The 24,422-nt window shown below is 36.5% G+C and overlaps 1 protein-coding gene across 2 annotated transcripts; it reads left to right on the top strand.

The window, feature by feature from the left end:
• The first annotated feature begins 7,596 nt into the window (after positions 1 to 7,596).
• Positions 7,597 to 24,422, top strand: STRAP (serine/threonine kinase receptor associated protein). Of its 2 annotated transcripts, none has more exons than XM_072798855.1 (10): positions 7,597 to 8,110; positions 8,791 to 8,926; positions 14,707 to 14,788; positions 15,345 to 15,417; positions 17,694 to 17,790; positions 18,459 to 18,596; positions 20,183 to 20,319; positions 22,213 to 22,362; positions 23,077 to 23,142; positions 23,848 to 24,422. In XM_072798855.1, exons 1-10 carry the CDS (start codon positions 7,999 to 8,001, stop codon positions 23,907 to 23,909), a joined length of 1,053 nt encoding a protein of 350 aa, XP_072654956.1. In that variant the 5' UTR covers positions 7,597 to 7,998; the 3' UTR covers positions 23,910 to 24,422. The 2 variants fall into 2 exon arrangements, with proteins under 2 accessions (XP_072654956.1, XP_072654957.1); XM_072798856.1 differs by having other exon boundaries at positions 7,638 to 8,110; positions 23,080 to 23,142.

Here is a 24,422-nt window from a genome sequence, read left to right as displayed (position 1 = left end):
AGGTTTAAACATAAGAACTGAAGTGATAAAACCAGGGAAAAAAAACAACAGGACAAAACTCCTTGACTTTGGTCTTGGCAATGAGTTTTTGGATATGACACCAACAGCATAAGCAACAAAAGCAAAAATTAATACATGAGACTACATCAAAATAAAATACATCTGCACAGCAAAAGAAGTAACAAAATTAAAAAGGAACCTATGGACTGGAAGAAATATTTGCAAACCATATATCAGATGAGTTAATACTCCAAATATATAAAGAACTCATACAATTCAAAAGCAAAAAAAAAAAAATCAATCCAGTTTAAAAATGAGCAGAGGATATCTTTGTGTATGGTGTAAGATAATGGTCCAGTTTCATTCTTCCTCATGTAGCTGTACATGAATGTACAATTTTTCCAGCACCGCTTATTGAATAACCTGCCCTTTTTCCATTGGATATTCTTTCCTGCTTTGTTGAAGACTAGTTGACCATAGAGTTGATGAGACAATCCATCAATATCCTAGAGGAGAACACAGGCCGTAACTTCTGTGACCTCAGTCACAACAACTTCTTGCTGGACACGTCTTCAAAGGCAAAGGAAACAAAAGCAAAAGTGAACTTTTGGGACCTCGTCAAGATAAAAAAAAAAAAAAGCTTCTGCATAACAAAGGAAACAGCCAACAAAACTGAAAGGCAATCTACAGAATGGGAGAAGATATTTGCAAATGTTGTATCAGATAAAGGGATCCAAGATTTATAAAGAACAAGATTTATAAAGAACTTATCAAACTCAACACCCAAAAAACAAACAATCCAGTCAAGAAATGAGAAGACATGAACAGACATTTCTCCAAAGAAGACATATAAGTGGCCAACAGACACATGAAAAAATGCTCCACATCACTTGGCATCAGAAAATACAAATAAAAACCACAATGAGATACCATCTCACACCAGTTAGAATGGCTAAAATTAACAAGACAGGAAACAACAAATGTTGGAGAGGATGCAAAGAAAGGGGAACCCTCTTACAATGTTAGTGGGAATGCAATCTGGTACAGCCACTCTGGAAAACAGTGTGGAGTTTCCTCAAGAAGTTAGAATTTAGAGCTATCCTACAACCCAGCAATTGCACTACTAGGTATTTATCCCAAAGATACAAATATAGTGATCAAAAGGGGCGCCTGCACTTCAATGTTCATAGCAGCAATGTCCACAATAGCTAAGCTGAGGAAAGAGGCCAGATGTCCATCAACAGATGAATGGATAAAGATGACATGGTATATATACACAATGGAATATTATTCAACCATCGGAAAGGATGAATGCTTACCATTTATATCACCATGGATGGAACTGGAGGTTATGCTGAGCAAAATAAGTCAATCAGAGAAAGACAATTATTATATGATTTCACTCACATATGGAATATAACAAACAGTTCAGAGGATCACAGGGAAAGGGAGGGAAAACTGAATGGGAAGTCATCATGACAGAGAAAAACCATGAGAGACTCTTAAGTATAGGAAACAAACTGAGGGCTGCTAGAGGGGAGTTGGGTGGGGAGATGGGTTATTTGGGTGATGGGCATTAAGGAGGGCATGTGATGTGATGAGCACGGGCTGTTATACCCACCTGATAAATTACTGAACACTACATCTGAAACTAATGATGTACTATATGTTGGCTAATTGACTTTAAAAATAAGATACAAATGGGCAGAGGAACTGAATAACATTTTTTCAAAGAAGGCATACAATGGGCGACAGGTACATGAAAATCCCCAACAGGTACATCACTGATCATCAAGAAAATGAAAATCAAAACCACAATAAGATATCATTTCAAATCTATTAGAATCAGGGCACTTGGGTGGCTCAGTCAGTTAAGCGTCTGCCTTCAGTTCAGCTTATGGTCCCACAGTCCTGGAATCGAGCCTCACATCAGGCTCCCTGCTCAGCAGAGAGCCTGCTTCTCCCTCTCTCTGCTGCTCCCCCTGTTTGTGATCTCTCTCTCTCTGTTGAATAAATAAACAAAATCTCAAAATAAAATCTGTTAGAATGACTATCTTCAAAAAGAGATAACAAGTGTTGGTGTGGAGTGGATGTGGAGAAAATGGAACATTTGTGCCTTGTTAGTAGAAATGCAAATTGGTATAACCATTATGGAAAACAGTATGGAGTTCTCTAAAAGAAAAAAGAAGAAATTGAGCTAGTATGATCCAGTAAGCCCACTTCTGAGTATATATTCAAAGAAAATGAAATCAGTATTTTGAAGAGATATCTGTACTCCCATATTCATTGCAGCATTATTTACAATGGCCAAAATATGGAAACAACCAAAGTGTCCATCCATGGATCAAAGAGTAAACAAAATATGATACATATGTAATGTGTTTTATATATACTATATATGCAATGGAATATTATTCAGCTGTAAAAAATGAAATCTTGCAATTTGTACCAGCATGGATGGACCTCGAGGATATTATGCTAAGTGAATTAAGTCAGGCAGAGAAAGATACTCTATAATCTCACTTATATGTGGAATCTAAATTTAAAAAAGCAAAACAAGCTGATTGATAATGAGAACAGATTAGTGGTGTCCAGAGAAGTGGGGGGAAAGGAGAAGGGGCAAAATGGGTGAAGGAGGTCAAAAGATACAAAATTCCAGTGCTAAAATAAATAAGTCATGGGAATGTGATGCATAGCAGGGCAGCTATAGTTGATAATACTGTATTGCATATTTGAAAGTTGTGATCATTTTGCCGTATACACAAATATCGAGTCATTATGTTGTACACCTGAAACTGTTATATGTGAATTATTAAAAATTAACAGCTTGAAATATCACAAATTTGCTATCCTACAGTTTCTGTGTATTAGGTGTCCAGCGTGTTTTAACTGGGACTTCTGCTCTCACTATTTTAAAGGCTGAAATCAAGGTGTGGGCCCACTGAACCCTTATTGGGAAGCTCAACTAGGGAAATATCTGCTTCCAACTTGCTTAAGAACTTCATTATTATTCTTTTTCCCCTAATCCACAGTATAGCTCTGTCCCTAGTTAGATTTTTTTGTATATGGACTATTATTTTGTTCCTTTCTTCTATCTTAATCCTCTGACATTGCCATAATGTTTATTACACTTGAAATTGAAAAAAAAATCATGATCTCTAGTTAAAGAAGTCTTCTCTTGTTTTTATTCTTTTATTTTTTTAAGGTTTTACTTACTTATTTTAGAGGGGGAGGTTAGTGTGCAAGAGAGGGAGGAGGGGCAGAGGAAGGAGAGAATCTCAGACAGGCCCCATGCTGAGCACAAGGGCTCCATGTCATGAGCCTGAGATCATGACCTGAGCTGAAACTAAGAGTCAGTTGCTTAACCAACTGAGCCACGCAGGTGCCTGTTTTTCTTCTTTTAGAATGTGTCAGTGAGTTTTGGTCTTTTCCCATTCTGTATATTAACGTTAGTTTGTAAAGTCTTATTTTAAACAATTGGGACTCTTATTTGGAATTGTGTTGAATCTGTGTATAAATTTGGAAATGTACTAGTTTGCAAGGGTTGCCATAACCAAATACGACAGACTGGGTGGCTTAAACAAGAGAGATTTATTTTTTTTCACAGTTCTGGAGGCTAGAAGTCCAAGATCAAGATGTTGCAAGTTTGATTTCTTCTGGGTCTCTCTCCTTGGCTTGCAGATAGCTGCGTGTGGTCATCCATTGGTCTGCATCATCTCTATACTCTTCTGATAGTCCCCCATTATATTGGATTAGAGCCCACTCATATGATCTCATTTTACCTTCATTACCCCTTTAAAGACCCTACCTCCAAATCTCTAAATACAGTCACAATTTGGTGGTTAGACTTGGAGGAACGAATTTGGTGGGAAAGGCATAGTTTAGCTTGCACTCGAGAAGCACTAACATTTTTCCAATATTGAATCTTCCAATCTATAAATACAATATATCCATCTATTTATTTTTATATTCAATGCCTCTCAATAAAATTTATCATTCTCCATAGAGATCTTAAAAATTATGTTGAATATTCTCAATGTACTTCATCAGATCCTCGCTTCTGCATTATGGTTCAAGTCTTAGAGGGTTGACATTTATCGGCTCCATCGAAAGGCTTCCTTGCCTCCTGACCTCTGAATAGGTTTAGCTAGAGGGAAGCATGGGCAGGAGATCTCAGTATTTATTTCCTCACTGCTTGTCCACTACTGGGCACATGATGATTGGCTGTAGATATGTTCCTCTCCTGAGTCTTGCTGTTCTAGCCTTCTCTTGTAGCTGTAGCTCTGGGAATTCAGGTTAGATAACTGCTTCCTTTCAATAAGTATTTTTTTTAATTTTTATTTATTTATGATAGTCACAGAGAGAGAGAGAGAGAGAGGCAGAGACTCAGGCAGAGGGAGAAGCAGGCTCCATGCACCGGGAGCCTGATGTGGGACTCGATCCCGGGTCTCCAGGATCGCGCCCTGGGCCAAAGGCAGGCGCCAAACCGCTGCGCCACCCAGGGATCCCCCTTTCAATTGTCCACTCAGATTTATGGTTAGAAGCCCATCATCTTCCTGGGTTTCTTCACCATTCCTTATTGGTTACTTTTTTTTTTTTTTTTTTTTAGAGAAAGAGTGCGTGAATGCATAAGGGAGGAAGAAGAGGAGGAATAGATAGAGAATAGTAAGTAGGTTCCACACCCAGTGTGGAACCCCACACTGGACTTGATCCCAAGACCCCGAGGTCATGTTTTGAGCTGAAATCAAGAGTCAAGGGCTTAACTGACAGAGCCACCCAGGTGCCCCTTTATTGGTTACTTTTGATTCTGACTACATCTTAATAAATGATCCATTCATTAAACTCTCCTCAATTTCTACATTTCAGTGTTCCAGATTTTTTCTGCTGGGGAACATACTTGGTCAGATTTAATCTCAAGTACTTTTCAGGTCTTGATGCTATTTTATACAGTACATTTAAAATTACATTTTGTTTGTTGTTAGTTATAGAATTGCAATTAGTTTTGCAATACCTTTTTTAAAAAATCCAGCAACCTTGGTGAACTTTCATTACTTCCAATGATTTATATTAGATCTTTAAAACATTTTTCTTTATATATAGTCCTCATAAATACTCTTTAAAGTCCTTACAGACTTGTAACTTACTTTGCAACACTTATGCCTTTTTGTGTTACCTAAACATCTAATAGAATGCTGTGTTGGAATGGTATTATTTTAATTGCATTAATCTGTCTTCTAATATTAAACTACCCTTGAAATCCACACCATTGATACACAATACTCTCAAAGCTTAGAATCCAAATGAGGAGGAAGTACACTTTCAAAACACCAATTTTTCCCTGTTTCCTTTTATTTAAAAAATTGAAGTATGGGGTGTCTGGGTGGCTCAGTGGTTGAGCATCTGCCTTTGGCTTGGGTTGTGATCCCGGGGTCCTGGGATTGAATCTTGCATCAGGCTCCCCATGGAGAGGCTGTTTCTCCCTCTGCCTCTCTGTATGTGTTTCTCATGAATAAATAAAATCTTAAAAAATAAATAAATAAATAAATAAATAAATAAATAATTGAAGTATTGTTGACATGCAATGTTCTATTAGCTTCAGGTGTACGACAGTGATATGACAATTTTATACATTACGCAATGCTCACCACCACAGGAATAGTGACTTGTCACTATGTAGTTACATATATTCTTTAGAGACAACGTAGTTGTCAGTTATATGCTTACCTACACACAATGAGCAACAAATGGATCTATATCAATAGTTTACTGACAGTTGTTCTCACTTGAGTTGTCTTTTATTTACATCTATCGGTAATGCAGTGATTTATTTAATCAGTAAACAATCATTTGTTGAGCACCCACTAAATGGCATTCACTCTTCCAGTGCTAGAGTACGAAGATGCTAGAGCAATAACCACTGCCATTAAAAAGTTCATAATTTAAGTGTGTGAATGGAGTCTCTGTGTGTGTGTTGAGCCATGGGATAAGGTTGGAACAGAGGAAGTAGAAACAAAGATAATGGAAAACACATATAGCAAGTCTGTACTATAAACGAAATGAACAAAATGCTAAGTTATTTGTGGAAGTACTTCCAGCCCCCATTCAAGACTTGAACTTTGAACTACCATATGTTTATTTAAAAAAACATGACGGAGAAGGGAACATTCAGTCATTTGTGCTCCTTTATTGGTATATGCTTAGGTATTACAGTCTTGGGGGTAAAGTAGTGAATGTCACAATAATCTGTCTTCGGTTTACCTTGTAACATCAAAGGAAAGAAACAACTTGCCCCAGAGAGGATGTTTCTTTCCTACAAAGGTTTTATATAAGTCAACCGACATTCCAGTTGTTACACCAAACAGCAATACCCATACCCTACGTAGGCTACCTGCAGGAAGATAGACCAGTTTCTTTCTTTAAAAAAAAAAAAAAAATTAATTAATTAATTAATTAATTAATTTATTTATTTATTCATGAGAGATGCACAGAGAGAGAAGCAGAGACTTAGGCAGAGGGAAAAGCAGGCTCCCTGCATCAAGCTTGATGGGAGACTTGATCCCAGGATCCCACCCTGAGCCAAAGGCAGATATTCAAACATGAGCCACCCAGGCTCCCCAGAGTTTTTATTTATATTGAGTTTTCAGATCCTTCTAGTATGTTTACGCCTAATTATAACGTACAGGTATGTAACATCTACATCATTATCCGCACAACGAGAGTGCAGACTCGAGTTTTACAGCCTGGGTGGCCCAGCGGTTTAGCGCCGCCTTCAGCCCAGGGCGTGATCCTGGAGACCCGGGATCGAGTCCCGCGTCGGGCTCCCTGCATGGAGCCGGCTTCTCCCTCTGCCTGTGTCTCTGCCTCTCTCTCTGACTCTGTGTCTCTCATGAATAAATAAATAGAAATCTTTAAAAAATAAAAAAAAGTTTGGGGGCCACTGCTCCAGAGTCCTCTGAAGTCCTTAAAAGGTTGAGTCATTTATTTTTTTAAAAAAGATTTTATTTATTCATGAGGGATCCAGGGAGAGAGGCAGCGACCCAGGCAGCGGGAGCAACGGGCTCCCTGCGTAGAGCCCCATGCGGGACTCGATCGCAGGGCCCCGGGATCACACCCCGAGCCACCCGGGCGCCCAGGATAAGCCACTTGAAGGTAACGTAACACTCAGGACGAAAACGCTAACGGTACGGGGACTTTTACATAGGAGTGCCTGGAGAAATTACTTTTCTCACGGCCCTTAACTTGCAGACAACACCAGAGGGTCCTCCTTTGTAGTTGATAAGAACTGGGAAAAAAAAAAAAAAAGTTTTTAGACGATGTTTGCCGGTTTCCCCGCCTAGATGTTCAGGCGACAGCACAGCCCGGCCGCGGGCACCGCTCGGCGCGTAATCCCCAGGGGCCGCCGGGGCCGCGGCGGAGACGAGCAGCCACGGCTCCCGCACTCACCACGCCCCGCCCGGGGACCGACAGACGGCGGCCGGCGGCTCAGACCGCGCCCCGCGGGCTCCGCGCAGACCAGAGCTCCTCCCGGCGTCCGCAGCCGGCGTGGGGCCAGCGTCACGTGCCCAGCGTGCGCCGACCTCGCGCCTGCGCGCTGCCGCACTCTTCGCTCCGCTGCCGGGCAAACGAGCCCTCTTGCCAGATCGTCACTTCCGACGGACGCTGGCGTCATTGGTGTCATCACTTCCTGCCAGTACCGGTGTGGACGGTGCGGGTCGTGGCCGCCGGCTCTGCGGTTCTCCCCCTCCCCTACTCTCCTCCCTCCCTCCCTCTCCCTCCCTTGGCGGCTGTCGGTCGCCGGGCGCAGGCTCCCTGACCCGTCCCCAACCCTTTCCTGACCTCGGTGCTACCCGATTGGCCTCTTTTTCCTGTTTCTCGGCCCAGCCCCAGCCCCCAGTGTCAGGGCGGGGGCCCTGAGCCGGAGGCTCTGCGGCAGACGAAAGAAAGAGCCCAAACGACGACCCTCGACGCCTCCGCCGCATCGCTCGGTTCGCCGCCGCCATGGCAATGAGGCAGACGCCGCTCACCTGCTCGGGCCACACGAGGCCTGTGGTCGATTTGGCCTTCAGTGGCATCACGCCCTATGGCTATTTCTTGATCAGCGCTTGCAAAGGTGAGCGGGGCCCCTGGATGCGGGTCCCTCACGGCTAGGACTGGGCCAGAAGGTAGTGTGGCCGGTCCTCCCCAGTGACAAAGGGGGAATCTCAGTCTTTGAGGTTGGGGCCAGCAGTGGTCTGATGGGGAAAACAGTGTAAGTACTGCCCCCAACTCAGGCCTCTCCTTTCACTTTCCAGAAATTGGCATTTCTGGAGAAGCGGGGCTGTACACTTGCCTAGACACCCCGGCCATCGTATTCTCTAAATAAATCTTTCAAGGATGGGGGGTGGGGGGGTGGGGGGGTGGAGAAAATATGCCAAGCCAAGTAATACCTTTCCCTATTTTAGAGACTTGTCATTGCTGTTAGTTTATTGGACATTCCTTTATGGCATTAGCCCCATTTTTCAATTGGAAACCGAGGTTTAGGTTAAGTTTGTGCAAAATTAGGCCCAACTTTAGATTATTTTGATACGGACCAGCGTTAGTCCCACCGAATTATAAATGCTTCAGGGAGAATGTCTGGCTCAGCGCTTCAGTTTATTTCTGGACTTTTCTTAGTGACCCCAGCGAATAACGATAGTTACACAACAAAAGCCGTTTAACACTTTGGCATTTATCACGGTCACTTTATGTTTGGGTCTTTGATTTTAAGTAATCCGAACTCCTAAGTCACATGTCTTTTTAAATGTGTTTTAGACGGGAAACCTATGCTACGCCAGGGAGATACAGGAGACTGGATTGGAACATTTTTGGGTCATAAGGGTGCTGTTTGGGGCGCGACATTGAATAAGGATGCCACCAAAGCAGCTACAGCAGCTGCAGATTTCACTGCGTAAGTATAGCCAAATTGGCGGGTGTTGGAGATCCCCGTGGATTGTGTTGTGAAGTACTCAAAACTTCAGCTTCAGTTCATAAAATTTTGACTCCGTGCCTGCCATATAGAGCACATGATGTTTGATCTTTTCTAAAAACTCCACTCTGGTTCTTCCTGCTTTTTTCTCTTCAGTGGTTCTCATCAATTTTCAGAGACTTTAAATGACTTATTCTGTATGTCTCAATTGGGAACCAGGAATCTGTATTGTCGATAAGCACTCTAGATAACGAATCTTGGTTGTTGTGCTTAAAAATGCTCAACATGTGCTTCCTGAGTAATACCATTTCTGTGATGCCCTACTGCTGATGGCCCAGATTTTTAGCCCTGTCTCACTCCATTTTTGTTAACTAGCTTTGTACCTATTTAAAACTCAAATACTCTTCATTTTTAAGTTTTTTAAGGCTGAAATTTAAATATTCTTGATTTTTTCCCCTCTATGTCTATGTTGTATACCAACGGAGTGTCTACTATGATGGTTTTTATGCCTCTACCACTATCTTTCTGTCTCTGCATCTTCCCAGCTTCCTAAAAACAAATTTTATCATGTCATTTCTCCAGTGATCTTCCTGTCTTCCCTGTGCAGTTTCAGTGGTTCATGACCTTGAGTGAACCCAAAAATAACCCCAGAAGCTTTAAAATATTCATATGCATGTGTCTGAGAAATTCTGAATTGATCTGGGGATGGAATCCCAACATCAGTGTTTTCCTTTCCTAAAGTTCTTCTGGTTGGTTCTGATGTCAGGCCTTAGAATCACTGGCCTAAAGATTGAATTGCAGTTGTTGCCAGTTTGAAACTTGACTTCATCCTAATTTATCAGCATCGTCTGACACTGCACAGCATATGCCCTACAGTCTGGTTATATTAAACTTACTGTTTGCCAGAATACACCTTACCATTTTGGTTTTTGGCTTTTGCATATGTTAGAGTGACTTGCAATGACCCACTTTCCCCTTCAGGGCACTTTCCTATTTTATATAATCTTGGTATTCTAGTTCCTAATTGTGTTTTATGACTTAACCCTGAGAGGTTTAAACTGATAAAGGCAATGTCAAGAGCTATTGTGCGATAGTAAACCTTGTTAGACTCCAGTCTGGAAAGTCAAAATGGCTTTGTTTTCCTCTCTCCTCTCAGAATTCCAAACGGGAGCAATTGTTAATGTGTTACTTCTTTGTTCTAAGCAAATCAAATATACAAAGTGTCTTATAAAAAATGAAGGTAGATTGATGGTGGTAATGGATTTATGACTATGCATTTGTTGAAACATGTAGATTTCTATATCACAGAATGGATTTTACCATAGGTAAGATTAAAAAATAAGTTCCAATTTTTTTTTAAATAAGGAGAGGGCGATACAGTGCTTACCTGGAATTAAATTTGAGATGATGAGAGATCAACAAGAAAAGTTATAAATGTCAGCCTGAACTTTTTTCTGTGCCTTCAATGAATAGATTTCTATTATGTCTTTCTTCATAACCATTGTAGGGCTTTGCACTGTGCCCTGTTGTGATTGTATGTTCTACTGCTGAAATGAGCGGCTTGATTTTATATAAATTCTTTAATATCAGCAGCTTCAGGTCAAATGTTGCTTTAGATGTCAGCATGCATACTTGTAATCTGTCATTTTCTTTTGTTAATTTGGTAAAAGTGATTCACAGATGGAAGACTTAATGGAGTGCTGTAAGGTGAAGGTGTTCATTCCTTGTTCTCACATTGTTACCTGTGTTAAAACTTCTGGTACTTTTATACTACTTAATTGTTTGTGTGTTGTTGCTTCTTGAGGTCAGGTTATATTTTTTATATGCTAGGCTTATTTAATACCTTAATGTTGAGTAAATAAGTAGAAGAAATTTTCTAAAGTAGAGGGTAAAGAATGGGTGAATTATAGATCTTGGTTTTGCTTCTGGAACACTTGTGTCTAATTGCCATGAGTTTAGCTTTTTTTTTCCCCCCCCTTCAACTCCTCCAAAGTTTGTTTTTTGCTCACTTTAGTAGGAAGATTCTCATTGGGAATGAATGTCATTGATTTTATAATAGAGGTAGAAATTGGGATTCCCAACTCTAGACTTCAGAGGTTTGATAAGTGGATTTTAAAAATGTCATTAGATGTTAGATGATAGACCCTACAGACATTAGCATTAAAAAAAAGATAAGCTTTTGAATTGCAATTCTAACGGGATACCTTTTTATTAACTTCAGTTCTGGGCCCTGTCAATGTTTATTATGTGAGGAAAATGCTGTCACCTCCTACCTGATGGTTTTGCCCTCATGTTTAAGAGACTTGTACAAAAGCTTGTTGGGAAGGATGCCTGTCTCTTTAAAATCTGTGAAGATTCTCAGTTTGTGCATTTGATCAAATGATATAATACCCGTCCTTGGGAAGATAAAGAACTAGATAGAAATTGCTGCGTTTGATTGGCGTGATAACCCCTCTGAAATGGAGAGAGAAACAAGCGTGAAAAAATGTGGCACTTTAAATACTTAATAGTCTTGGAAAGAGCAGTCAGGATTGTATCTTGATGCCAGTTATCTTTATTTAGGTCACTTATGATGCATTAATAACCATGCCCCACATTCCAGGACATGTCCCTGGATAGGTATTCAGCGTTGTTTTGTGCTCAACATTTCATGTCTCCGTGTCTATGTTTACAAGTGGCATTAAAAGCATGAACCCTGTACTCGAATCCTATGACCTTGGGAATTTATTTAACCTCTTCTCTGTCATTGTCTATAAACATGAGAATAGTAATAGTGCTTATCTCATATGACAGTTGTGAATATTAAATGAACTAAAATATTTAATATTTTAAAATATTTAAAAAAATATTTTAAAATATTTTAATATTAACATTACATATTTCTAATATTCAGAACATTGCCTAAAATCTAATGGGTATATAAGTGTTACATGTGTAAGTTAACAATGATAGCTACCATTACCACTGGGCCAAAATCCTTTAAACTGATAAAGGCATTAGGTTATTTTGGACTTTCTGGGCTGAGGCCATGAAACTTTTTGCTTTTGTGCAAGACAGGTTGAGTAGATTTAAATATTAAGAAGAAATGCTTTTGGGTCCCCCTTCCACCCGCCCTGTTTCCTATTATATCATGGCAAGAAAGATGTAAGCATTCACTTTGCTTAGGCCTGAGTTCATGTGCTAGCTATGCTTTATATTTCCAGTTTGATCATGGGTTGCTTTTTAAAAGTTCGGTTTTCATATCTGTAAGATGGGAAGACCACATGGATATTGGGAGGATTTGAGAGATCTTTCTCCACTTACGTTCTTGGAATCTAGCAATAATATCTATTGCATAGTAGGTTCTCAATAAATAGTAATTGAGTCTTAACCCTTATTTGTTCAGTGTCTGTTTTTGAGGTGTGAGAATGTTGTATGTATTCTCTTTTAATGATTTGTCTGGAGCTTGCTGTTAAGGAACTTGATCCAGCTAAAGAATAGCTTCCCCAACCTACCTGATTATAGTCGATATAGATCATTTTTAGGCAGTTCTCTCCCCCAACTCCCATTTTTCTTAAAAAAAAGAAAATCATTAAAGTCATGTTTATGTGGAGGTGAATTTTGTTCTTGTGGAGAAAATATATTCAGCAGAGATGGGTCTGTGGGTCAGTTGGGAATGTTACCTTGAGGTAATTTGGGCATTTGAGTCAGGTGAGGAGTACACTATTCCCTTAAATTCCCTCCTCTTATTATCTTTTAATTCATGAAGCAAATATAAGCTTTACTTCCCATGATCCTCTTCTTAGCATCTCCACTTTCCTCTCATTAAAATCATCTGGAGAGAGTGCCAAAAATGGAGAAGATTATTGTACTCTGTTCCAGAGGATGATTAAATAGACCTGGAGTTGGGCCCAGCACTCTATAGGTAACCAAAGTATATGATCACTTTTCTCTCTTGTAAAAGAAATTAGATCGATTTCTCTCTGAATAGGTTGTCGATAAATTGAAGGTGGTATTATCTCCTTTTTGATGACTTGGTCATGTTAGGAAATGTTTTTCACCCAGAACAGCTTAATTTTTTTGTTAAGGCTTTAAAGTTAAGCAGCCCCTTTTTTGAGACTTGGAAGTATGTTCTCAGGATATGAAAAGCATTGAACAGATAGCATTAATTATGTGCATGAAACGGGGATATAAGGTGGGTCAGTAGTTTAGGGAGGTGACAAGTTCTTCATGAGTTGTGCAGGAAATAAATGTTAGAGGGTTAGCTGATAAAAAGATATTGTTAATGATGTTTCAGTGCCTTAATGTTAGTCCTGCAGCCAGCCTGGTAATAATCAGTTTCATGCCTGGAGATGGAAAAATACATTAAAAAACATTTAGGTTATTCCAGAATATTTTTAGGGCTGTAAGCCCTTTTTAGGACTTTTAGGACTCTTACTGTGAATAATGAAATATGCCAAAGTTAGTACAAGTGATTAGAGCATGCTTCTGTCAGAGAGCGTCATCTTCAATTTTAGTAGAGTTTCTAAACAGAAGGGAAAAGACTATAGATATGTTGGCCTCTCCTGTATGATACGACTTTGGTCAGCTCCACCACCACCTCTGTTTATTGTTTCCTTTATTTTTAAAAATAAATGTCAATTATATGAAAATGAAAATCTTTATAGAACATATAGAAAATCTTTATAGAAAATCTTTATAGAATCTTTTTTTTTTAATTTTTTTTAGCTTGTTCAGTCTTAACAGTTATTTTCCCAGTAAGCAAAGTTTTCTTGTTTATTTTTCAATCACCTCTTCTGATATAAAAATGAACTTTTTTTTCTTCTTTAATCTTTTTTATTGGGAGAACCCTGTACAGTATTTTTCTAATGTATTATTTAGCCATTATCCTGTGATTCATCAGGTGTGTGTGTGTGTGTGTGTGTGTAGACATAGAACCACACATATATTTTGGGTTGGATGGGGTCAGTGTAACAGTTGAGAGGTTAAAAATCCTGTTTAGCGTTATATAATCAAGACTGATACTTTGTTGGAGAGTTAATTTGATTAGAATTTGAGAATTATGGGACACCTGGGTGGCTCAGTGATTGAGTGGCTGCCTTTGGCTCAGGTTGTGATCCTGGGGTCCAGGGATTGATTCTCACATCGGGCTCCTCACAGGGAGCCTGTCTCTCCCTCTGCCTATGTCTCTGCCTCTCTGTGTGTCTCTCATGAATAAATAAATAAAATCTTTAAAAAAAAAAAAGAATTGGAGAATTTTAAGAGTCAACTTTGAGAAAGAGATAGGGAGAATATTTTCTTCTCAGTAGTCTCAATTTAAAATTTTATGTAACCTGTATCAGGGCCTTTCATTCTCCTGTAAATTCTTGTCAGGATTTCTTGTTTTTCTTTTTTATGTTTTGCATGTTACATAATAAAGAATAGAGAAACAAATTGGAGAAATGAAATTTAAAATGTTTTGCAGTCTTGCTAAAAGGATATTATGGCTATAGACTAAAAGTAAGGATGGGCTGGTTCATGGATCTCATTTACTTAAATTTGTAGATCTTTTCCATTGTCAAAATTAGACTGATTATATGGCTACTACAGGTAAATTTCTTTTCCTTTAGAATTGTTTAAATATTTAATCAAATATTTAAATCTTAACAGTGAGGGATATTAGAGATAATGGGAGACTTCTAATACATTTATATAACATTTCACATATCTAACATATTTGGTAATCACCAAAATTACCATTATATTTATCTTTTAATTTTTTTTTTTTTTTTTTTAACTTTTAGCAAAGTGTGGGATGCTGTCTCAGGAGATGAATTGATGACCCTGGCTCATAAACACATTGTCAAGACTGTGGATTTTACACAGGTATCAGAAAACAGAATTTATTTTAGAAGGTTTAGATTGCTGTTATTATATGCTGTAATAATGGTTGTGTATTTGGTTTGTATATTTATTGTATATTTGGGGGGATACAATTTGTTTATATTTGATTTAATTACAGATTAAGCTATACAGATTTATTTATTTGATTAATCCTAAAGTACTGTGGAACTCTTGGGTCAGTTCTTCCATCAGTAGCAGCAGACATCTAAAATGTGCAAGTAATGTTTCCTCAGTACTTTCAGAAGGGAGAGGAAAAATTTGAGGTCATCAAAGAGGTGTTTCTTAGGAGGGAGAGGTGCAGGATCAGGGCAGAGGAAGAAAATTAATGTGGTAGGTGGTATAATATATTTGAACTGGAGAGCTTAAAGGATTTTGGCAATTATGAGAAAGATAAATGTTTTCTAGAAGCAATTGGCATGTATTGCATCTCTTTATGAAGTCTGAACTTTATTTGGATTTTAGTTGGTGTTAAAGTTTTAAAGAGATACAGCTATTAAAATGGCTAATCTGTTAACATTTTGCTTGTGTGTGTTTTCAGGATAGTAATTACTTGTTAACTGGGGGACAGGATAAACTGCTACGCATATATGATTTGAACAAACCTGAAGCAGGTGAGCATAATTTATATGTCTTTGGATTATATTTTCTTTTAATTTAAATGAGTTTTTAATGTCTCTTTATTTGCTACATTGTGCTTGTGTAGTTTTCTTGCAAATTAAACACTTACCAGTTTATCATGCTAAATTTTTATCATATTAAGTTTAAAAAGGTACAGAGTAGTGTTACTACCTTTGGGAGGAAAGAATGGTTGTCTATAGAAAGTGAGAAGGGTAAGATTTTTTTTGTGTATATATTCAGATTTTTAAACCATGTGAATATATTAGCTAATCAGAAGAATTTTTTTTCTTTTTTTTCAGAAGAATTTTTAAAATTAAAAAATTAACATTTTTTTCATGTCTTTATCCGCTGTTTTTAATGACTATATCATTTTCATCCTATGAATAAGTGGATTAACCCATCTCTTATTCTGGTCCATTTGGGCTATTTAGAAATCTTAAATATAAGTAGTATTATGCTGAACATTCTTATAGTTGCAAATATTTCCGCAGTTATTTCTATAGAATAACTACACAGAAATAGAATTGTTGGTACAGAAAAGAGGTACACTTGGAAGCCATTGGTAGGTATTACCGAAGTGTGCTCCAATGAAATCTAAAAATATATAGCTAACCTGTTCTGACAAGGACCGATAACTAATTTTGCCTTTCCCAATTTAATAGAAGAAAAGTGATTCTGTGATCGTAATGTGAACTTGAAAAAATTATTCATGAGATTAAAATACTGTTGAATACCATTTTAATGTATTCTTTTGTGAACTAATAGTCTGTTCATGCCCTTTGCCAATTTATCTGTTAGGATGTTCATCTTTTTATTAGTGGTTTTAAGGTTCTTATCTTCTAATTTGTCTTTTGCTTTTAAATTTCGTTAATAAAGTTTATGGTATACGCATTGTAAAGGCTCTGGTGGTGGAATTTATCATTTACTTTATGAATTCTCTTATTGCACAGAAGCTATAAAAGATGCTTTTTCAAAACTCCCTGGTCCAGATATTCGTCTCTTTTGTAGTTTCTTAATGCTTTTCTAGCCACATAGTATATATATTTCAAAAATCAGCAGATTATGATAAACAGGGTTGTATTTATTTTATATAAGTTGGTATCTTCTATATTGTATCATGGGTATTTATTATTTATTCGTAATAAATCTATGAACGTCAGAAGTTTGTATGAAAGTCAAAGTTACATTGGATATTAAGCAGTTATTCTCAAGATACTCTTTTCTAAAAGCATTTCTAAGGCGAGCAAACTGACTACATTTATAGATTATTCTTCACAGACCCAGTGGTATTTCTTTTCATTTTCTTTAATAACGTTATGCCAAAACATAAAGCATTTGGACCTCATTTCATCATGTATCTTTCTGACTCAGCAAGGTGGTTCAGGTCTTAGGCGGACATTTTTCCATCTTTTACCTTTCTCAAAGCTGTTTTTTGAAAGTGCCTCTTTACTGTATTGTCAATAGAAATAATAGCAGTTAACTGCTTTTACTGTATGTCAGACTCCAGGTTAGAAACCTTAGATGTATATTCTCATTTGATCTTCATTCTCAAGCTATGAGGTATATGGTAACTATTGTTATCCCATTTTGCAGATGAAGAAATGGAAAGGGTTAAGTAACCTTTATTTCAACAGGTTTATTTCAACAGGTTAAATGACTTGCTCAAAATTGTGTTGAATGGCTTTGCCTCCAGCATCTGCTTTTGCCCAAAGATAAGAGTAGGGTTTTTTTTTTTTCTTGTTAATCTTTTGCAGGGAAAGTCTCCAGCAGAGACAGATTCCCCCCCCCCCCTTTTTTTTTTTGATGCTTTGTTCTCAATGTAGAAATATTCTTGGGAATTACTGCATTGCTTTTTATTCTCCTTTTCTCCTGTCAGCCTCTACTTCCCTCTTTTTTCCTGTTTCTACCAACAGGCTGGGAGGAGGGTCCCAGTGTTAGTGATAATGTTGGATGAGCTTCTTTTATTTCAGTGTGGTACAGTTATGCTACTGAAAGCAGAAACAGCCTGGAGGGAGCAATGCATTCACTCCCAGATACATATAGCAGCATTGCTCTTGGGTTCTTTGTCATGCAGATAAATTTTTAATCCAGTGTAGAAAAACTAAATGTATTCTGTGGAAACCATAAGTTTTCATTGTGTTGGGCTTTGAAAAGTTGCAGCTTAATTTAAAATGTACTTCTTTTTTCTTCACATAGTTAATTGTTCCAGTATTGCTTAGTTTAAAAAACCAAATATTAACAAATATATTCTACATTGTTTCATTTTAAGAACCTAAGGAAATCAGTGGTCACACCTCTGGTATTAAGAAAGCTCTATGGTGCAGTGAGGATAAACAGATTCTTTCAGCTGATGATAAAACTGTCCGGTAAGTAATTTTTCTTTAGTAATTTAAAGTTTGAAACATTTGACCTTAGTGCTTATATTTTAAATATTTCTCATAACTGTATGTAGGAAGAATTATCTCTATACATTGAAAGTTAAGTTGTACATAGGTCACATTTTCTTGGAGCTATCCATTTACTGTTATAAACATAGAGCATAATCTACAAGACACTGAATTAAAATTATTGACATCTTTATAAGCATGTGCTCTTGACCTGAAGTAGTGGACACACTGGCTACAGGAGGTCCATGAAACTCCTGAAATTCTATGAAATTTTGTGTGCTGACACCTGATGTTTTTTTCTGTGGAGAAAAAACCCCAATCAGATTTATAAATACAGAATTTAAGAACTGTTATTTAGAGTGACACTAAAATTGCTAAGATTAAAACCTTACATGACTTTTAGCATAGTTTTGCCAAGAGAGGTATTTTTAAGTATAAGTTAACTTTACCAACAAGATACCAAGTAATTTAACATTGTATAGGAACCCCAAATTTCTCCATATCATCTATAATTTATGAGTTGGAATGGAGGAGGTTTTACTACAATTGTGATTATGCTTTCATTGGTTAATCTGTAAATATAATTGGGAATTAAGCTTTTTTCTTAAATAAGCTAATTATCACCTTATTTTCCTCTTCTTTTGCAGCCTTTGGGATCATGCTACCATGACAGAAGTGAAATCTCTAAATTTTAATATGTCTGTTAGCAGTATGGAATATATTCCTGAGGGAGAGATCTTGGTAATAACTTATGGACGATCTATTGCTTTTCATAGTGCAGTAAGGTATGTCCAAGAAATACCTTCCCTTTTTTTTTGGTAACTTAAAAATTGGAAGGCAGAAGTGAAAGATATATAACTCTTTAATAAGGCAAATCTTGACCATATTATATGGGGAAAATGTTTCCATACCACTAATAATGTGTATTTTAAGAATTTGATACACTAGGGAATTAATCTAATTATTTCCAGTGTTTAGGGGAGATTTATTGGTAAAATTTAGTAACTTTTAAATTTTCTTTTTTTGATTATATTTTTCTTAAAAGGATCTCTAGACTGGAATTATACTTAATGTTCATTACTGTATAAAGCTACTGTGATCTTGATTCTCTTATTCATTTTCCCTTTAACATTTTAGAGAAATAGTGATTTTTTTTCTTCTATTCCAAAGTTTGTATAGACCTAATAATGTTTTTTAAAAACAGACGTAGGGGATCCCTGGGTGGCTCAGAGGTTTAGTGCCTGCCTTTGGCCCAGGGCATGATCCTGGAGTCCTGGGATTGAGTCCCATGTTGGGCTCCCTGCATGGAGCCTACTTCTCCCTCTGCCTGTGTCTCTGCCTCTCTCTCTCTCTCTCTCTCTCTCTGTCTCTCTGTCTCTCATGAATAAATAAATAAAATCTTTAAAAAAAAAAAAAAAGATGTAATTTTTTTGTGACTGTAAATATAGTAAATGCCCTTGTTGAAAATTTGGGAAATATAATTTTTAAAAATTTACCCACTGTTCTTCAACCATAGATGCCAGAATGTTAATGGTAGTTGTATCTTCCATTAGTTTTTTTTCTTGGTTACACATTTTTTCTTCATTATACATGTGTAACATTATATGTGCATGTATTTGTGTGGGTATTTTTTTTAATTACTAGGGCCCTATAAGTGTAATTTTGATTTTTTATTTTAAACTGTTGTTAGCTATTCAAAATTGTTTGAAAATACTTAGGTTTTACTAAATTATGTATCAATTTCTCTGAAAAAGCTGATGTGAAAACTCACTGATATTCATGTGAAACTATTGGTATGCATTGATTTTTATTATATAGCTATAGTTTCAAATTTGGTTTTTCTTTCAAGCTTGATAGCAAAGATGGAACCATCTTTAGCAGTTTTATATTTTTGTGATATTGAAGGTTTTGTTTCAGAAGCTTATAAATTCTCAGCAGTTGAGAATAATGTACAAATAGTGTTTTATGTTAATTACTATAAAACATTTTCTCAAAGATAATGTGTAGTTGTCATGGAAAAATCAAACAATACAGAATTAAATTTCTTTCAGGGCAAAAATCCAGATATATTAACCATACTGTTGTGAATTAGCCACCACAGTCATTTCTAGGGAAGTGTTCATTGTACAAAGTGTATTTGTATTCCTGGAATGAATTCCACTTGGGCAGAGTATCCTTCTGGACTTTTGCTAATATTATTTAGAGGTTTTTTTTTTGTTGTTGTTGTTTTTTTAACATCACTATGTTTGACTAAATGAAAATATAATTATTTCTTGGGTTTCAGGAATTAGGAACAGTTTAAAAGTACTCTTTCCTGGTATTGTTTATGCAATATTGAAAATTCATAAATATTATTTAAATCATTTTTCAGTTTGGACCCAATTAAATCTTTTGAAGCTCCTGCAACCATCAATTCTGCATCTCTTCATCCTGAGAAAGAATTTCTTGTTGCAGGTGGTGAAGACTTTAAACTTTATAAGTATGATTATAATAGCGGAGAAGAATTAGGTGGGTTGTTCTCTTTTTCCTCCCTTAAAATGATGTGGTTACATTTATCAATGCTGGATTTCAGTAATACCTCAGTTAACAAATTTTTCAGCTAACTAAAACTTTCTATTTTCAAGTGAAAAAGGATTTTTTTCCCACTCTGGATAGAAGTATTTATAGAGCTATAAACAAAGCATGCTAAACTCTCAATTTTACCTTTTCCTTTTAACTTAAGTTCATTGTATTCAGATATTCTATACAGTAGTGCAGTGTATTTATTTGAGGGAAGGAGGAGGCAGGCAGTCTTACGTCAAAATCATGTTAAACAGATGTAAGAGTATTTGTTCTTTCTGAAGTATAATGCTAATATGTAGCTCATCTACCTGGCTTCCCTTTTAGCCAATGTAAAAATCTCTAAGCTCTATAGAGAATAGTGTAGACAAAAAACAGTTATGGTGTATTATAGGGATACCTTAGGGATCTGAATTGGAGGGGATTTTTGTTTGGTAGGGGTTTTTTTTTTGTTTGGAGTCTGACTTTTGCTTCCGTTTTCATAGTAGTCCTTCATAAAGGAAGGGGAAGGGCAGGTAAGATTAATTTGAAGTTAATCTACATCCTAACTTTACATTTATCTGATTGACTAGCTATTTTATAATCATGGTTCTCAGTATCTACTTTTAGCCTTCACAGAATTTCTTTTTGAACTAGTGTATTTAGTCTTTTTCTGTAAGCTGCTACTTGTTTCTAGCTGCCTTGCTTTACTACCCAATGAAATTAAGCTTGTTAGAATTATACACAAAGAACAAAAGACAACTATATGTTTTGTTTCTTTAGGAAAACTGATAGATTTGGGTTGGATAAATGGAAGTTTGGTGAATGAAACATAGAATCTATTATAATTGTTTATAGTTCACCCTATATTGTTTGAATATAGATGACTTTTAAATGAGAGACTTTTTTTTATTATTTTTATTTAATGTCTGTTTTCAAAGTTTCAGAATGTTTTGGCCATGTTTTTTATTTTTTGAAAAAGAAGTAAATTATTTGCCTGAGATCTGAGATCACAGTTAGTGAACACCAGACCTTGGACCCAGCTTATTCTCATTACAAACCTCTCATATTCTTTCTACTTTCATGAAAATTTTACTCTCACGATAAAACTCTCTTGGTATTCTCTGGTTGTACAGAGATGGGGAAGATGAGGTTCCTTGAGTTGACCCAGAGACAGAATAGAAGCATTGGTCTAGGTAATAGTAAAGACTTTGAAAACTACTAAGGTGATGAGGCATTATCATCAAAAATTTGTAAATAAGTATAGGACTTAAACAGAGAAACACTACTACTGATCTGTATATTTTCTCATTAAATTCCCCAGACTAAAATATTTAAGGATTGCCATTGATCTTGTATCTTCATGTTCTGTGTGACAGAATGACTAGTAGACTCTTAGATATAGTCTGGCAGGAAATTAAGAGGCAGATTGTGTAAAAGAGCTCCATCTGGTGGCTCTCTGTGGTCATAAGAAGAATTGGTTCCCTGGTAAACAGGCAGTGAGTTTATGATGTGGAAATTGGGGCTGAATTGACAGACTTTAGATTTGCTTTCTGTAGAATTTACTCCTTTCCTTCACCCTTACTGGGATTGAAGCCATTTTTTTTTTTTTTTAAAGAGGGACAGTATGAAACCATAATGTGTGATAGAATTAGAAGGGGGTAATTTTACAGAGAAATGGTAGATATTATGTACCACTTTGCAGTAAGAATCACTTTATTTTTAATGAGGTTTAGTTCTTTGAATTTGCACTTAAGAATTTCATGTCTTTCCAATAATACAGATAGTATTTTCCTTAGTGTGTCAATACTTAACCAACATTTAAGTCTTAAGTTATCTAATAGCACTTCTCTTCTTTTCCAGAATCCTACAAGGGACACTTTGGTCCTATTCACTGTGTGAGATTTAGTCCTGATGGAGAACTCTATGCCAGTGGTTCTGAAGATGGAACATTGAGACTATGGCAAACTGTGGTAGGAAAAACATACGGCCTTTGGAAATGTGTGCTTCCTGGTAAGGATTTGTATCTAAAGTTATCAAGTAAAGGGGTGCCTGGCTAGCTCAGTCGGTGGAGCATGTAACTCTTGATCTCAGGGTCGTGAGTTTAAGCCCCACGTTGGTAGAGTTCACTTAAAAATGACAAAGTTGTCAAGTTAAGCTTCATGATTTTGTGTCATTTTTCATCTTTAACTTTGTTTCTATTTTTCTGTCTTCTGTAGATTTTAAATTATTCAATACAGTTTAAGCAGAGACCCATAACTATAAATTGGCTATTGTGTTATTTTGTTTGGTTAAGTTTTTTGTTTTGTCTTCTTTTATGTGTGTATGTGTGTGTTTTCTATTTTGTTCCTGAATTTTTTACACTAGATCATTTGGTGAATGACATGAATCTAATTCAGAATTTGCTAGAGGGCAATATAAAGAATTTATAAGTAAATTTATTTAATCTCTGAGTGGTTAGTACTCACTGATTCTTAGAAGGTAGACATGTTTTTAATAAAAATACTTACTGATCCCAAAGTAGTTGTAATAAGAACTTAAAAATGAATTTTGAGGAATGACAAACTATTTTAGAATCACAGTTATTAAAAAAGAAGAGGTTCCCATTATGTTCTGTAGCTCATTGCTGAGAATAGTTTTAGTGTACTCTTCTTGCTTATTAAATACTGGAAGTTATTGGTAATATTGTGGTTCACATAATCATGATTACTTTTTTTTTTTTCATAGAAGAAGATAGTGGTGAGCTGGCAAAGCCAAAGATCAGTTTTCCAGAGACAACAGAAGAGGAGCTAGGTAAATACTAATGAATTAACTTTTGTAGAGTCCTGGGGTATTTAAAATTGAAGTGTTAGGTGAGTTTTACTCATTGTCAAAGGAAATTTATTTAATATGAGCATATATTTCATAATATAAATAGTTAAGTGTTTACTGCATAGTAGCAGGCATGGAGATGTAGTATGGATCTGAGGTCGTTACTCTTACAGTACTTAGAGTCTAACGTAAGGAGGCAGTTGCTAAAATAAAAAAAAATCGTTATAGTTGCAGTTATTATTTATTAGGCACTTACTACTTACTAAGTGCTATTTCCCAAATCTAGAATTACAGATTGTAAGATACACCAATCATATAATCTTGCTTGAAACTTGAATAAATACAGGAGGGAACCAAATCTTTCAAGATACAACTTGTAATTCATTGTTTACTAGATAGTTGGGAGTCACTGAAAGTTTAGCCCAGAAGCAGAACCCCTGGGAAGTTAAGATATGGTGTAAAAAAGTTTGGTGGGTGAAATCTATGAACTTATTTTTCACTGCATTGTCAGTGGCCTGAGTCTAGTCATTAACAGCATGTGCCCTTGTTCTCTTTTGCCTCTCCTCATCAGCACACTTTCAAAAAATCTTTATTCATTCATTTCACAGGAAATGAAGTCAACATAGAAATTTTCTTTATTAAGTTGACTAATGTGGGTTTTTTTTAAATTATTTTTTTTCATTACAGAAGAAATTACTTCAGAGAATTCAGATTCCATCTATAGTTCAACTCCTGAAGTGAAGGCCTGAGCACTGGGCACATGCCACAGATAATGTACAACTTATGGACTAAAACAAGCAAGCAGAGAAAAGCATCAGCATCCCAAAGTGACTCTCTGCTTAAGGCAAACATGAGCAGTAAATAATGGGGAATATGAATTAGCTCCAGTCCTGGAACTAACTTGGTGTTACCTGTATGTGAAAGGCAAGAGTATCAGATGAAGGCAGGTGGAATTAGGCTCTTGTGGTATGATGGCCTGTTGTCTTTTTAATGAATATGTGCAAGCCAACATCCAATTTCTCTTATTACAATTAGATTTCTTGTAGCTGTTTATGTTATTATGAAGAAAAATATATTGGCCTATTTTTCTGACTTTTCCCTTAAAGCAGAAAGCATTTTTTTTTTTTTTTTTTTTTTTTGCTTTAGTTGTAAAGAAGAGGGAATACATGATAAAGTAATTGGTTTGATTTCTCTTTCATTGTACACTGCTTCTGAACATCTAATTGTTTTAGTTGTCTAAATAAAATGCCTCTAAAACAAAA

This window comes from Canis lupus, chromosome 25 (genome assembly GCF_048164855.1).
Source record: "Canis lupus baileyi chromosome 25, mCanLup2.hap1, whole genome shotgun sequence".
NCBI lineage: Eukaryota > Metazoa > Chordata > Mammalia > Carnivora > Canidae > Canis > Canis lupus.
Note: the sequence above shows the minus strand (reverse complement) of the source record. Positions and strands in the feature narration are given on the sequence as shown.